The sequence below is a fragment of the Sphaeramia orbicularis genome, chromosome 1 (assembly GCF_902148855.1).
Source record: "Sphaeramia orbicularis chromosome 1, fSphaOr1.1, whole genome shotgun sequence".
In the NCBI taxonomy this organism is placed as follows: domain Eukaryota; kingdom Metazoa; phylum Chordata; class Actinopteri; order Kurtiformes; family Apogonidae; genus Sphaeramia; species Sphaeramia orbicularis.
Genome location: NC_043957.1, coordinates 42,977,613 through 42,994,300, shown reverse-complemented (window position 1 = coordinate 42,994,300; position 16,688 = coordinate 42,977,613). Strand labels below are relative to the sequence as shown.

The window sequence follows — 16,688 nt, the reverse complement described above, 5'->3', positions numbered from 1 at the left end:
TGAAAAAATATTTGAGGTCACATACTGAACAAAATTAATAGAACACATTAGTCGGTTTACGTCAACGGGCACAAAAATATGGAAGAACTGGTGTGAGTCACATCTGTATGCACTAAGACAAAAGAATGAAAACTATTAAATGATAGAGATGAAAGAAAAACCTGTGTACTTTTAACTGTGGAATAGATTGCCTGTGTCTAATGAGTCACACCTGTAAGATTAGCTCAAGGTACGTCAGTAAAAACTGCATTTCATCAAGATGTGCAACATTCTTTAAATGATACCCCACCTTAACACTGCCTGCTTGCCATGCCTCATACACGCTCGACAACATGCAGGAAAAACATGAACAGATACAGGTAGCCAATCAGCTTCGGGGGTGTGCTTGTAAATGGAAACCAGTAGAACTAGCAGTTACCAACCTGTTTGCTGCATATATGTATATATATATATATGAGAGCAAATAAAACTTTATTATTTCACATGACAGTGGAGAATGTGCACTGTTAACACCCAGTGAAATCTCGGTTGAAACGGTATTTGAAAAATTACAGCAATGATGACTTTTCATTTCCTGCTTTATTACTAAATTTAATATCACCCCCTATTATTTCCTTCATATGTGTTTATCCTACTACAGAAAAAAAATAACACACAAATTAACACATGATCACATATAATGAAAAGAACATTTATTAAAACTATTGTATGTCAATATGTTCATTGAAAATCAGTAAAAAAAAACAACAAAAAAAACATAATATAATGAGAATAATCCAAGTATTAAAATCAAACAAACCAAAAGACTGATCAAACTATCTTCTCAGCTGTCACATACAGTATAAACCAAACCACAATATGACTGTGGATAATTCACATGGGCATTTCTTCTTCTGGACTAGCGTGGTGGAAAGCCCCGATGTGGTCCTCCCCTGCCTCGGAACCCTCCCCTGTCTCCACGGAAATTTGGTCGGTTTCTTTCCCGTCCTCTGTCTCCGCCTCTGCCTGCATTTGGTCCACCACGCCCACCTCTAGGCGCTCCACCACCGCGGTCCGACTTCAGTTTGGCAGGTGGAGATTTAGGCCGCAGCCTCTCTATTTCTTCAGTGCAGCCAGACAGGTGGGAGTTAGGCAATTCAAAATGTGAGGCGTAGGCTTCTGGGTTAAAGTTACTGTTGGTAAGAGTCGGGCCCACTGTCAGCCAGCCTGTAACAGACGACAATAAAAAATAAAAAGACAAGTGAAGAATCAAGTGGAGCTTACTAACACCCCGCTTGGTCAAACAACACTTTGCCCCTACTGCTCACTGATACCCTGCCTACCCAAGGATTAATATTAGGGATGCAAATTATCGATTAATTCATTAATCGTTAGTTGGTTGCCCTTATCGACTGATTAATGATTAATTGATAAGCGGCAATTTTCCTGAGATCCTGAATTTCTTTTTCAATACGGTCTATAAGAATAAAAGCTAAATATTGATTATACACTTCATGAAAAAACCATGCCATATTCCTTTATGATTGATTTATTGAACCATTGGATACAGTCAGTGTTTCCTGTGGAATTCATCTGTTGATGTGGCAGTGTGTGATGGGGGGTGGTGCATGTGTGTGCCTTTCGGAAAAGGGCAATTAACTGACAATTAATAATTTAATTGAGCAAATTCTTATCGACAATTAATCGTTGGTCGATTAATTGTTTACATCCCTAATTAATATTGAAGTTGAAATTAAAGATAATTGTGAACTATCTATCCATCCATCCATCCATCCATCTTCTAGCACTTATCTGGGACGGGGTTGCAGAGGCAACAGTCTAAGCAGGGATGCCCAGACTTCCCTCTTCCCAGACAACTCCTCTAGCTCTTCCGGGGGGATCCCGAGGCATTCCCAGGCCAGCCGAGAGCGAACTAGACTTGTGAACTATTACTAGACCTGTGAACTATTACTAGACTTGTGAACTATTACTAGACTTGTGAACTATTACTAGACTTGTGAACTATTACTAGACTTGTGAACTATTACTAGACCTGTGAACTATTACTAGACCTGTGAACTATTAATAGACTTGTGAACCAGACTAAACAAAATAACTCCCCTTCTTGTGTAGTTCAGTTTAACCAAGACATAAGACTTAACCTTCAAGCATTTCAAAAAAATTTTAAAAATGCAGTCGTCAAACTCTGCATTGCACCTCTCCTTGTGCTAAAGAACACGTGTGTCGAATTTGAAAGGAATCAGGTGAATAGTGTAGAGAAATTGGTTGGACAAAAATCTTGGACACATTCAACAGCTTGAAAAAAGCTTGAGCTTGTGTTAAGTTCAGAGGAAAGTAAATAATATTAAGTTTAGTTCCTTATGAACCCTATCTGGAGCCTCACTAAAGAAAGAAGTTACAGTGAATGAACAGACAGGCTGTGCTCTTGTTGACTGTGATATGGACATGTGTTTTACTGCACTGTGACATCAGATTTAAAAGCAGGTACACTTCCAGTTTTGTCAATAAGTACCCCGTTGTCTAAGGTATAACCAGGATTCCAACTCTTTTCCCTGAAATTATTTTCCAGGACTTTTCCAGTACATATTTAGGCACTACAGAGAGAAGTTATCGCGTCATACACTAATCCATTCCCTTGTCCCTCTCACTCTTTGGAAGTGTTCTTTTCTACAGTTGTAACTTGCATTTACCCAGATTGTTTCTATATTTATTACTAAAATATTTGATGTGCAGTCTATGGCTATAATTTATCTATGAAAAATAATTATGACAAACGTATCATAGAATAATGCAAACACACCCACAGATTACAGCGTAGCACTTCAATAGTTTGACAAACTGGAGTTATAATGTTCAACTTCCAACTCAACTTTCTCTTCTCTCTTACTTTCTCTCCTGCACTTCCTCTAAAAATATTTGTATATTTTCAATAAATCACTGAAAAACAATTGCCTTTGCTTCACCTCAGTTTAGGCACAAAAGGTCACAAGGCAGGGGGAGGAGAAATAATTTTCCAGGATAATTTAACCATTTCCAGGACACTTGATCTTTTTCCTCATTTTCCATATGTTTTCCATAACTGGAAAATTGGTCAATCATTTTCCAGGATTTCCAGGATTTGTAGGAACCCTGATAACCCCCCTAACTTATATATTGTTAAAACTGTACATGAAAAAACAAGCTCCTCAAAGCTTTGAAAAAAACGATTCATTGTCCAAAAGTGATTTTAAAAGTATTTCATTCCTCTACTCCTCTACATCTTAGGGGCAATTACTGTGGTTATTTACAGAGCAGAACTTTTCTTGTAGTGGATATTTTCATTCAAATTTTTTTACTTTTACTTTTTGTAAGAGCTTGTTTTATTTGGACATCGGTCAGGCTCCGATCCTGTGCATCCAGAACACTTGGGTAGTGTGTTGGTACAGGGTATTATATGACAGTAAATAGGTTCAAGTATTTTGTGGATCTTTTGTTGAATTCATATACATACTGTACCCCCCCCATATAAATGTAATAGATCCACCCCTCTTACTGAAAATCAATCTCAAATCTGAAGAGGTAAATCAGAATAGGAAACCTGCGTGGATCAATATATGTCAAACTACTAGATTATTATTAATTTAACCAAGTATTATAAAGTATGAGTTAAAAGACCTCATTTGCATTTTATTATGGACCATGTAAGTATAATTAAGGATGTTTTCTGGTGGAACTACCTCATTATTAGGCCCATAGAGAGTAAAGAATATTAAATTCCCAATTCATAGTAACTTCCTTATTTATTAATCATGAATAAGCAGTAATTCAGAGGTTATTGAGGGAAAACTGTTTGTTAACAGTAGGGATGCACCGATTCCAACTCCAGTATTGGGCATCAGCTCTGATACTCAGTGTGTGTACTCGTATTCGTACTTGTAAAAGTAATCCAATACAAATGCACCGATACCACTTACGGCCGTGTGACATTCCCAGTTCAGTGCAGCAGGTACGAGGAGGAGGAATACTGTGTGGGGAGTGAGAAGAGTGTGGAGATTTTTCAAAATAAATGACGGAGATAAAAGTAACGCTGACTGCAAGTAACGTTACAGATACAGACGGATACAGATGCAGCGTTCTGTCCATCCTCTGCGTACATTCCATCTGTTTTCCAGGTGCTGGCGGATGCGTACCCAGATGGAGAGTACCAGCGGGAACCGTGGAGGTAGAGGATCTGTTCAAAGAGCGACTGTGTGAGTTAGAGAAAAACTACTGACACATTTAGGACAACTACCCAGGGCTGGGCCGGTTTCCATCCTACTGATAATACTATGGAGGTACGGAGCAGTGTGGACCACCACCAGCGGAAGTGAAAACCAAACTTATCGCTCATTTCTCTTTTCTCTACCTCCTGAAGCTAAGCTTTTAAACCTTACCAGAGAAAACGCTGCAACATTAGTATCCACAGTAGTGTTACCTCTGTCATCTCTGTGTTTGTTATTACTGACTTTCTTCTTCTTCTTCATAAAACTTTACTCTTCTCCATGGTATCTGTCCAGTACAGTTAATTCAGAGCAGCACCCCCTGGTGGATTAATTGACAAACGTTCATTCCAACACATTAAATGCCAGTAGCAGCACTTTGTTCCAGTCAGACTAATGACAACGACAATAAAAGCACATTTACAAAAGGAACCAACAACTGGAATGGGATTATTAAGGACTAGTATCGGTACTCGGTATCGGCAAGTACTCAAATGTAAGTACTCGTACTTGGTCTGGAAAAAAGTGGTATCGGTGCATCTCTAGTTAACAGCCTAGTAGGTATAGAATGTGGTTGTGGGGACCAAGGGAATAATAAGTGCTTTGATCTGACCAATAAAAGTCAATATACTACAGACGTGTTAAGTAATAACTGATTTGTTAATTGTGTCCAGCCTTCCATCAGTTAGGCTTATATCCAATCCTTGCTTGGAATGAAGAAGGTGTTCATCTCACCTGGTCTGATTGTAGAGTCTCGTCCAAACAGGTGCAGCCTCCTACGGCCCAAACAGAAGTGCTCAATGATATGGAAGATCTCGACAGGCTTCTCGACATTCCCCATCTCAGGCTCCTCAGTGATGATCAAGTCAATGTCCACGTTGGCATGGATGAAGTCACCATCAGTACTCCTGCGAACCGTACCTTTGATTCCCATCAGGCAATGCTCCTACAAGGAATGGGTTGTAGAAACGACTTATTCAATTAAAGCATACACTGGCTTCTTTTTAAATTACTCATTTATACTTGTTGTGAAATGTCATTATGTATATCATTGACTTTTACTGTTTGTAAATGTAGTGAATGAATAAAGGAATTGAGTGATTAGCCAAAAAGAAAAAGGAAAATGTCAGTCTCTCATTTGTGAGGAGTGTATGCTTCTGCTCTCCTGTTAAACTGAATAGATCTGGATCCCCATGTTCAAAAAAAAAAAATAGGACTAATATCCCTATATCTTACAGGCATGTTCTATCAAGCATCAATAACAACTTGAATTTGTGAGGTTGTCAGGTTCTGCCGATATGTTAGACTCCTGTGGTCTCGATGCAGGAGATCAGTCTCCCAATACAAGTGGGTGGTACTTTCACTGGAGGAGAACTCCAGATTAAATGAAAGTCCATGTATGACTTCCTATCCTGGGGCAGCTGTGGCCTAGAGGGCTGTAGAGTCAGCTTGTGACTGAAGGGTTGCCGGTTCCAATTCCACAGACTGGCAGGAAAAGTTGTTGGCTGATGTGCCCTTGAGCAAGGCACTTAACCCCCCATTTTGCTCCCCAAGTGCCTGATATGGCAAAGCCCGCTGCTCCTAGTCTGCAGTGTGTGGTGTGTCCCCCCATGTTCTAGCAGACATTAAATTTCAGTGTGTGGTGCATGTACTGTATACTGACAATAAAAGAATCTTAATCAGTGCTCAATAGTAACTATATTAATATCTACAACTATTTCCATGGTATAAGCCATCAAAATATGGCTCATTATAAGTAAAAGCAAATTTTTAATATTTCAAAAAGTCATCAAAAATCAAAATATCTCAAAACTGTGAGTAAACTTTGTAGACATCGTCCCAAGCAAGTTACATGTAAAATTTGAAATTAATCCGACCAGTAGTTTCATCAGACAAGATGTTTGAAGAAATTGCTAACGAAGACAATTACGAAGACGATGATGAAGATGACACCAGACACAGCGCCTTCACCATAACTCATGGCCTATCAGCCAGTGAGCTGAAGAAAGGAACTCTGAATTCATTATGATTAATCCAATTTGTTAACTTGTGTACTTGAGTTTTGTGTTTATACTGTACTTTAGTCCTCTGGAATACTGCTTTTGGGTCCAGTGCCTTGGTCTTTCCTGGGTTATTCTTGTTTGTCTTTATCCAACAGATATCCTCACACCGTCTGAATCCCCATTTCCTCAAACACTGAAAGAAATGAAACAGGTGGACACTACCTTTAATAGATTATAATATAAAATAAACAAATTAGTGATGTCCCGATCTGGATTTTTTTTTGCTTCCGATCCGATTTTTTTTTGGGATTAGTTTTGCTGATACCGATCCAATACCGATCCGATCTGGCCTTTTTACAAATAAAATTTTGATTTAAATTTGGAGTCATTATTTACAGGTTATTATACTATTATTTTAGTGTAGATCACAATTGGGCTGAATGTGGAACCTGAACTAAGACAAGTTTGACACCTTTGACTCGTAATAACTTTAGTATAAGTTTTGCACTTTCCAAATTCATACTGTGGGACGAATTAGAACTTTATATTTTCCACTGCTGTAGTGCATCTATGGACAGGTCCATCTAGGTATTGTATGGGGGTGCGTTCGGTGCCATGTGCTAGTGATGTGAAATGGGTTCCTTGCGGGTTGGGTTGGAGCGGGTCCAAAGAATGTCAGTTTATTTGTGGGGTGGGTTGGGTCAAATAATTCCACAAAAGTTCTGCGGGTTGAAAAAAACCAGACTCGCGCATCACAACCAGACCTCCTAATGAGTAGAAGCGCAGAGTCAAAGTGAAACTTATAGACGCTTTACTAATTCCTGTAAGCCTCCCGCTGTTATGCAGCTTTTCCCAACCTCTGGAAACTTTAATTTGAAGGGGCAGGATGTCGCCCCCCCCCCCCCCACCCAGGCCTGGATCAGCCCGATCTTCTCACTAAATCTGATCTGATCCGATCCTCTAAAAAAATGCCAGATCGGCCAGACCAATTTGTAGATCAGATCGGGACATCCCTAAAACAAATACAAAAACATGTTATGTGTGCTTATCTAAAAAAAACCCCACCTATATAAAAAGTTGTGTGCATGTGAGCCTCACTAGATTAGAAAACAGGAAAAGAACTTGTGCATGTGTCATGTGATTAAGGCTAAAAATAACAGTAACCTTCCAACACAAAGAAAAAGAGTGTGACTCAGTGTACCTGACAAAGTCCAGCCACAAGTACGTCACACCAACAGCCGATAACCGTGTGACAAAGAAAATAAGGCCGTCTCTCTAACAACCTGCTGGAAAGGATACCTCTGCAGAGGAGCTGAGGCTTGAATACATAGTCTTGTTTGAATAGATGCACATCAAAAGGTGTTTAAGGACAGGTTTGTCATCAGCATAGTTCCAAGACATTGCTCAACTCACTTATCGGATGCATCTGAACTAACAGGTTTCCTGGGTGACTCAGCCTTTAGTGTCTTCTAAAATGTAGTAACGATAAGCAGGAAAAATAATCTGTCATCTTCTACTACCTTAGAAAACCAGTCAAGAGGAAAAGCAGAAAGGGGGTTTTTTCAGGTACTTTGTCTGAGCGTGAGGTTTTAAGTGAGTGTCTGACCACCTTACCATTCTACCCAGGTCCAAGCCTTCCCCAGATCCACACCAGAGAAAGACAAAGGAGCGTAGAGCTGATATTTCCTCAATCTCTAATTTCATGATCTGTGAAAACAGCGAATATAAAACTCGGAAGTGAAAATAAGTGGTCTACATTCCTTTAACTCTTTCAGTGCCAGACAGTTAAGGGGCTAATAAGCCTTAAAAGTGCCACAGAATTTGGCCGTTCTTCAGTATTCCGTGTCGTTTTTATAATCGAAGTCTGAATCGTCATCAGAACTCATTTTCTAGCAGATGGGACTGTTTTGACAGATCACTGTGTTTACGATATTACTACAAAATGGCCATCTAATTTGCATATGATTTCATTCATAAATTCATTCATAAAATTTCCCAAGCAGAAAACGAAACGCGAGCTCTTCCTTGGTCAAAAACCGCTCGGTAACATCCGACCGATTGCTACTTAGATTCAAAACGCACCGGACGCAGCCGATTCATTATTGATCGTAATTTGCAAGAAGATTTGAAAGAACGTCATCGAAATGTGAGAAAGAAATGGGGGTGGATGGTTTGTTTGTACACAAATATGGCGTGTTCTCCAAAGCCGATCTGATCGGCCTGTGGCACTTTAAAGGTTGTATTCGTAAAGCCAATTTAATCGGCCCATGGCACTGAAAGAGTTAAGCCACCACCTTAATGGCATCCAAATGTTTTTTCTTGACGTCTTCTTCTATGATCTCAGTTCAAGAACTAAAAGTGAAACATGTGAACCACACATCATGATAAATGCAAACCAGCATACATACATCGTCCCAGGTCCAAAAACGTTCCGTGTGGCTGATGCCCGATTCCCTGTAGTATTCTTCTAATGGAGGCTCAAGCAGAATAACATCAAATTTGCATTTAAGGTCCTGCAGGTCAAAGTGTTCTGGATCAGCCTGGAGGTACCTACAATGGCACACAAAGACACCTAAGTTCATAGAGAAAGGCTGGGGTCCATTTTTAACTGAATAGATCTCCTTGAATGCTTTCAAATCCAAACTCAAAGTGCTAGAGACTAAGTCAATGACTTGCACTTGTTTTTCATAGTTTGACTTGTCCTGCAAATTATTGCATGTTGTAACTGTGTGTTGTATTTCATGGTGCCTCTTGGCCAGGACTCCCTTGAAAAAGATGCTCTTAATCTCAATGGGATCTTTTCCCTGGTTGAATAAAGGTTAAATTAAAAATAATAAAAATAAAAATAATAATAATAATGATAATTCCATATAAACATGGTGACAATCAGGCTGATACCAAGTCCTGTCCATGTCATTATTTAACATACATAGGAGGGGTGTTGGTGGTGGAGATGAGTTCGTCTTTCAGTCTGATCAGCTCTCGCAGTTTAGGGTATTCTTCAAACCGGTCGGCCAAACCTGAGGCAGAGAAAACATCATGGTCAGACTGACACACAAAAAACACCACGAACACACATGAACACCCACAAACACTCACCGACATCCCTGATAAAGTTTTGTGGCCTGTGACCCGTGTCCACAAAGTGCTGGCAGTAGTCATTGTGAGGGTTTAGACTCTGAGTACCCTTAAAAAAAAAAAAAAAAAAAAAAAAGAATATGAATGAAAAACAATTAAAAACAATAGGAGCAGGGAGAGAGATGCAGGAGAAAGCATGATTAGATAAATAAATATAATAAGAAATACACATCAATAGTTGATCACTTGTTTTTTCAACACAGATACTTTGTAAATAAATATAAACCCTTGGCTTTGGACATATAATGGCCCCTTTAACATGTTCTTATTTCAAACAATGTGGCAGTAATCCCGTTTAACCACTTTATGACATAGTTTTTAAAAATGGGTTTAATAACTAGTCAGGACTAGAGTCACTTCAAACACAGGTATGAATAGTTCATATATAGTGAAAGGACAAACACTGGCTTGTGCCCAGCTCACAACTGGTTCAAACCTGTAATTACAGCCTGTGAAACTCAACACACATGACAGGTTGATACCAGGTATGTCATGTGACTGTCACCAACATTCCACCATGTTTGCTGCAGTTCAAGATGACTTATTCTGTATCAGCCTGTCAACTAAAGCGTGTCATTCAGCCTTTCACAAGACTAAAAAAAGAGGTGTTTATCTTATGGCTGGATGGTATGAGATGACCATGAATAGCTGATGATTACTTGACGGATTTCCAAAAATGTCTCCAGCGCTTAAAAAAATGTTGCCCACCTACTTCCTTATTTACTGAGACTTTTAGTTCTTTAACCTGTCAAATCATTCAACTGTCCTGACCTGTAGTACCTCTGAACAATCAGACTGGATTAAAATGCAGGACAAAGTAAATATTAACCTGATTCTCTGTAAAGTTGAGGTTGAAATCTGTGGGTTGAAATACTGCATTGTTCGTTCTCTTGTGACAGTGATGTCTCCGACAGGACGTTTTGATACGTTTCCCGTCTCTAGACTAATTTATCTCTGGGGACAAACATGTTATTAGCCAAATATATTTTTGATGTCTTTTTACCTTTTTTACATACAGTTATGGTTAAAATGTATATATAATAAATCTACACAATTATTTTAAAGAGTAAATAGTACTTTTAGCTGATGAATAGTTTTTATACTTTGAATTAAAATATCTTCAAATTCAAACAATTGGCAGAAAAATAAACAATTGTTAATGTGTGTGTGCATGTATATGTATGTAGGTATTTATTTATTTATTTATTGGGGGGTTGTTTTGGCCATCTTTTTTGTTCGTTTGTCTCAAGTTGATTTTGTGATTGTTGTTTTGGTTGTTTGTACTCATTAAGAGTCTATGTCTTGGTTTTGTGGATTGAAAAAGTTTAAATAAAATCATATCAAAAAATTATGTATAATAAATGTATGCAATTATTTTAAAGAGCAAATACTACTTTTAGCGGATGAATAGTTTTTTATACTTTGAATTAAAATATCTTCAAATTCAAACAATTGGCAGAAAACTAAACACTATAAATGTATTGTTCAATGTGCTGTTTTCTTATTTAGCTACCTCAGGATTGCAGTTTGTCCATTTAATTGAAGCAACAAAAAACTCTGAGTCACAGTAGGTATTCATAATGCATAAAAAAAAAAGTTTCCAAACCTTTAGAAAAGTACTTGAGTCTTTGTAAACTTCCTCATAAGGGTTGCTTTCATCAGGCTGCTGGATCTCCACCTCATCCTAACACACAAAAGAGAAATATTTTCCTTTGGTTAGCATGTCATTTACATGGAGGAACATGTGTTTGGCAGAATTTGATCATAAAGCTAATGTGAAAAACAAGTGAAAAACAAATGTACTATCTGGAGCAACAAAGTATTAAAATAAAGGAGCTGGAAAAAATTGAAAAACTAAACACACACAGGCCTTGTGCAAAAAACATTGTTATTATTATTATTGTTATTATTAGAAATCTCGTATGATTAACCTGTCCTACATCTGGGACATTCAGTTGAGATCTGATAACACCTTTTGTTGGTTGAGGGAGCAGACATAACTATGTGGGGTGGTGGCCCTGTGTATTTTTACTCTGTAGACATTTCAAAAGTCTATCAAATTACATTTATATAATGATGTGTCTGTGAAGAATGTACAATGTACATGATACACAATCACACACCTGACTGCTGGGAAGATACCTTCAGTTTCTGTGTTGAAAAGCATCATATTATATATATATATATATATATATATATATATATATATATACACACACACACACACACACACACACACACACACAGGGTGGGGAAGCAAAATTTACAATGAACATTTAGTTCATTGTATATTGATGTCATAATCATACCTAACACTATTATCCATACCTTTTCAGAAACTTTTGCCTATATGAGTAATCAGGAAAGCAAACGTCAAAGAGTGTGTGATTTGCTGAATGCACTCGTCACACCAAAGGAGATTTCAAAAATAGTTGGAGTGTCCATAAAGACTGTTTATAATGTAAAGAAGAGAATGACTATGAGCAAAACTATTACGAGAAAGTCTGGAAGATACTATTAAAGAAGAATGGGAGAAGTTGTCACCCGAATATTTGAGGAACACTTGTGCAAGTTTAAAGAAGCGTGTGAAGGCAGTTATTGAGAAAGAAGGAGGACACATAGAATAAAAACATTTTCTATTATGTCAATTTTCTTGTGGCAAATAAATTCTCATGACTTTCAATAAACTAATTGGTCATACACTGTCTTTCAATCCCTGCCTCAAAATATTGTAAATTTTGCTTCCCCACCCTGTGTGTGTGTGTGTCTATATATATATATATTAAAAAAAAGCCTTTTTACCACACCCTTCACTGTGCTGTTGCTCTCCAGAATGCACTACGATTGCCTCAAAGTAGACACTGCAAGACTAATGAATGACATATACCCCGAGGCACTATTCCCATTGCATCGAAAGAACACTGTAATCCCACTGTCACTACTTCCATTATCCAAAACCTGAACAGCAGCCACTTCGGGGGTGTATTGCCTCTGCTTTTACTTTTGTCTGTACATTTTTGTCCCACTGAGGTGGGTGGCCTTACTTTCACTGAGACCCAGCAATGCATTTTTGTCCTCTGTAGTGGACAAGAGTTTCATACCTTTACTTTCTTTTTTTTTAAGTCCAATGAAAAGGACCGTTATATAACAAAAAATGTAAAATAAAAAATTTATCAGAAAAAAATGTTGCATCATGCTGTTTCCTATTAAGGCAATCCTTTCATGTAAAATGGTGAAAATATTTACTTACTGGGTCTCAGGAGGATATACAATATCTACTGCCTTCCATTTCACTATATATGTCTGGTGACCTTGGTCTTCGGTTATTTGTGTTTTAAGGATATACACACAGTGACACACAAAGAGGACAGTGACTAAGAAAACAGATTCATTTTATCATTTTGAACACTTCTCGAATAATTTCGGACAACATTTACATCTACTCTACAGGTAAAGTTCTAAACAATCTAAGATATAACCAAAAAAATTCTGTTGTGATTATTTTGATATTGTGATTGTTATATGTGGTGTGTACCAACTAAGCATGTTCCTTGATTTTGTAGGACACACTGGAAAAAAATCTAAATCTTACCAAGTGTACTTTTCTCATTTCTAATCAAAATATCTCATTACACTTAAAATAAGACAGAATCACCTAAAGAGTAACTCGTGAGATATAAGAACTTAGTTTTAGACAATAGATCTTGAAAATTTTATTTTCAATTGTTCCATTGGCAGATTTTTTTGCTTGAATCACGCAAAAAAAATCTGCCAATGGAACAAATTGAAAATTATTTTGGTAAGATTTCTTGAAATAAGGTTTTCACGATCTATCTACTTTTGGACTTTGAGTCAGCAAATAAAATAAAAGTTATTGTCTAAAAATAAGTTCTTATATCTCACTGAAGAGTTACTCTCTAGGTGATTATGTCTTATTTTAAGTGTGATGAGATATTTTGACTAGAAATGAGAAAAATACACTTGGTAAGATTTAGATTTTTCCAGTGGAATGTGTCATTTCTAATGGTATGTTGTATGATTTGATAATATACCAATTTATTGTGGATCTCTAGTCTGAGAGATCCTTAGATCCTCATATTTAGTTTCTTGGGCTAAAAATTCTTTTGATGCCTAAATGGTTTCTCCTGATTTTACTTATTATAATTCCCAGTGCTGTTTGTGTTCACCTGTTACTTGTTTACATTTCTATAAGTAACATGATTGATTTTACAGAAAACAATAAACTACTTTTTTTGTTGTCATTGGGCTGAAAGAAATTTTCAGTCCTATCCCTGTTGCTCAATCACATGTACGTAGGCTCACCTTCTGTTCCTCCACATCTTCCTCTGTGTCTTCACCCTCTGTCTGTGCTTTCCTTTTGGAAGGTGGAGCTGAACTATCAATTGAAGCCCTGCAAAAGACAAACACCCTAAATGCATCTCTAGAGGCCTAAAACTCACAATAGGTTTTAAAAAATAATGTTAACACTGACAATGAAGATGCCAAATGTTTTCTTAGAGGGGGGGATGAAGTAACATGGAGGAAAGTTGCAAATGCCAGCACCTAGTGGCACAGAGAAAACAAAAAGAAAACAACTTGGACAAACAGCCACTTGTTTGTGCCACCCACATGGAAATATGTTGAGCATATTACATGATATAATATACGGGTACATGTCATTCAGAAAAATGGAGGAAAACAAGCTTATGTTCTTGCTTGTTTGTGTTGGACTGGACTGAGCAGTGTCTTACCTGCATGTTTCTCTTGTTTCCTCTATCTCCTTGAGCTCATCTTTACTGTTTAGGACAGCTCCAATACTGTCTGCACTTTCAGCTCCCAACTGTGGATTAGATACAGAGGGTTACTTCTATTTTCTACCCTACATGCTTCATCATGCGATCTAATAATATGTTATTTACCAAGTTGTTTGCACTATTTATTTATTCATTCATCATACCCAGTGATACTTTTAATACTGTTACTTGTTTATTTGCCATAACAGATTCAACACATATTTTTGAAGATTATCCATGTCCTTGTCTTAAACATAGTGGAGCTTTCAATGCATTTAACCTACATCTTACAGTATTTGCTGTCTTTATTTCAGACATTTTTTTTTTTTAACTTGAAGTCATTTCACACTCTCCTTCAAATTTCTTCCCCCACTTGGACTGGGATTTCTACTGTAATGAGCCTTTTCAGCGTCCTCCTCCAATTTTTATTTTTGCTTTATCAACATCTCTATTTTGCAGAGTGCTTACTCTTAATCCTAATAAAAATTCCAGACTTTTCAAAACTGTTAGCCGCCCCCCCCCAAAGACTTTGATTTTAAGTACTTTTATGCTTGTGTGCCTACTTTTTTAGTAGAGATTGTACCTGTTCTGTGTGCTAGAAAAGTTCATTTTATTAAATGTATACAGGGTGGGGAAGCAAAATTTACAATATTTTGAAGCAGGGATTGAAAGACAGTGTATGACCAATTAGTTTATTGAAAGTCATGAGAATTTATTTGCCACAAAAAAATTGACATAATAGAAAATGTTTTTATTCTATGTGTCCTCCTTCTTTCTCAATAACTGCCTTCACACGCTTCCTGAAACTTGCGCAAGTGTTCCTCAAATATTCGGGTGACAACTTCTCCCATTCTTCTTTAATAGTATCTTCCAGACTTTCTCGTAGTAGTTTTGCTCATAGTCATTCTCTTCTTTACATTATAAACAGTCTTTATGGACACTCCCACTATTTTTGAAATCTCTTTTGGTGTGACGAGTGCATTCAGCAAATCACACACTCTTTGACGTTTGCTTTCCTGATTACTCATATGGACAAAAGTTTCTGAAAAGGTATGGATAATAGTGTTAGGTATGATTATGACATCAATATATGTTTGGTTTCAAAACAATTGACGTAGTGCCTGCTGAGAAAAAACAACTAAATGTTCATTGTAAATTTTGCTTCCCCACCCTGTAAATGAATGTACACACAGTAAATTATATTTTACTGACGGAAACGTTTTCAAAACATATGAAAATCACAAAAGTGCATGGATATCACCCACACAAGTTTCACAAGAATCATTTCAGTACCAACTGGTTAGTGAAATCATATCATGTTTTTTTTTTTCTATGCATCCCTCATGTATCTTACAAGATTATGTGCCTTTGAGCCTACTCTAAAATTCGACAATAAGAAAAAAAAAAAAAAGTACATACTTTACCAAGACTTTCACACTAAATTCCAGGCTTTTTAAGACTTTCAAGACCTGCAAGTGCACCCTGTTTTAACTTGCTTCAGCTGTAAAATTACCCTTTCCTACTTAGTCATTTCAGTTTCTTCAACTTTAAGTATTTCACTTTGACAATTCATTCTACTTTATGTAATTTTTATGTCTTGCTTTTTTTTTTTCTGGTTCTGTGATTTTTTTTTTATGCCTTTTTTAAGCACTTTGAGCCACCCTGTGTACACAAATAAACTTACCTTACCTTATTTTAAGCTTATTCAACATCTACTATTTTGCATTTTTTCACTCAAGGGATATTTTCCAATTTAAGCAATTTCAGCTAAATTCAGCCACTTCTCACCAAATGTTCAACTATAACTTCAGTTTATTCGTCATCTGCACAGGTTGCTATTCATCTACAGTGCTTTTAATGTACTATTAGCTGTTCTAATTAGCCATTCGTCGTGCTTTTCTTTGTCGTAAACTCAAACTGAACATGTTGATGCCCTGCCTTCACATATTCACTCAACATTTACGTGTTAAATCCACTCGAGGGCGACAAGTATAAACCACTGAAAGAGGACTCAGTTTCCAGCCAATGATGTACGATAGAAATATTAGTGTTTAGCAGACGAACGACAAGGTGCTTTAAATGTAACACGTATATTTATTTTCGCAGACAAATCTTTAAACATTTGCACTGTTTCGTTAGTAAATGAGTGTGTTAAAATGACAGGAGGCTCCATGTCCACTTGCCTGCTGGGCTAAAAGCTGCCGTCTAAGTTTCTGTCTTTCGCGGATCTCTTGCAGTCGACTGTTCATTTCTTCACTCTTAATGCTTTGCAGTTAAAATCCAGAAATACTGCATCAAAACATTGCATATCAATGTACCTGGCTCGCTTTAACAATACCTAGAACTATATAAAAAAACTATAACACTAGCTAGCAATCAGCAATGTGTGTTAGCCGCTAAAATATACAATGGGTTTGCTTGATTTATTCACCGCGAGCTCGTACGAAGTGAACGAAGGTGGAGTTACGTAAAAGTGTCGGCCAAACTTAAGTCAAAACCTGCCCTGTAGATACATA

At 37.2% G+C, this 16,688-nt stretch overlaps 1 protein-coding gene across 1 annotated transcript; it reads right to left on the bottom strand.

Annotated features, from left to right (window-relative positions):
- Positions 1-580: 580 nt before the first annotated feature.
- Positions 581-16,688, bottom strand: mettl14 (methyltransferase 14, N6-adenosine-methyltransferase non-catalytic subunit). Its single transcript, XM_030143950.1, has 11 exons — positions 16,356-16,688; positions 14,131-14,219; positions 13,703-13,790; positions 10,986-11,063; positions 9,341-9,428; positions 9,171-9,261; positions 8,650-8,791; positions 7,856-7,948; positions 6,318-6,434; positions 4,974-5,184; positions 581-1,206 (listed from the first exon to the last, which is right to left on the bottom strand). The coding sequence occupies exons 1-11, from the start codon at positions 16,419-16,421 to the stop codon at positions 899-901; spliced, it is 1,371 nt and encodes a 456-aa protein (XP_029999810.1). The 5' UTR covers positions 16,422-16,688; the 3' UTR covers positions 581-898.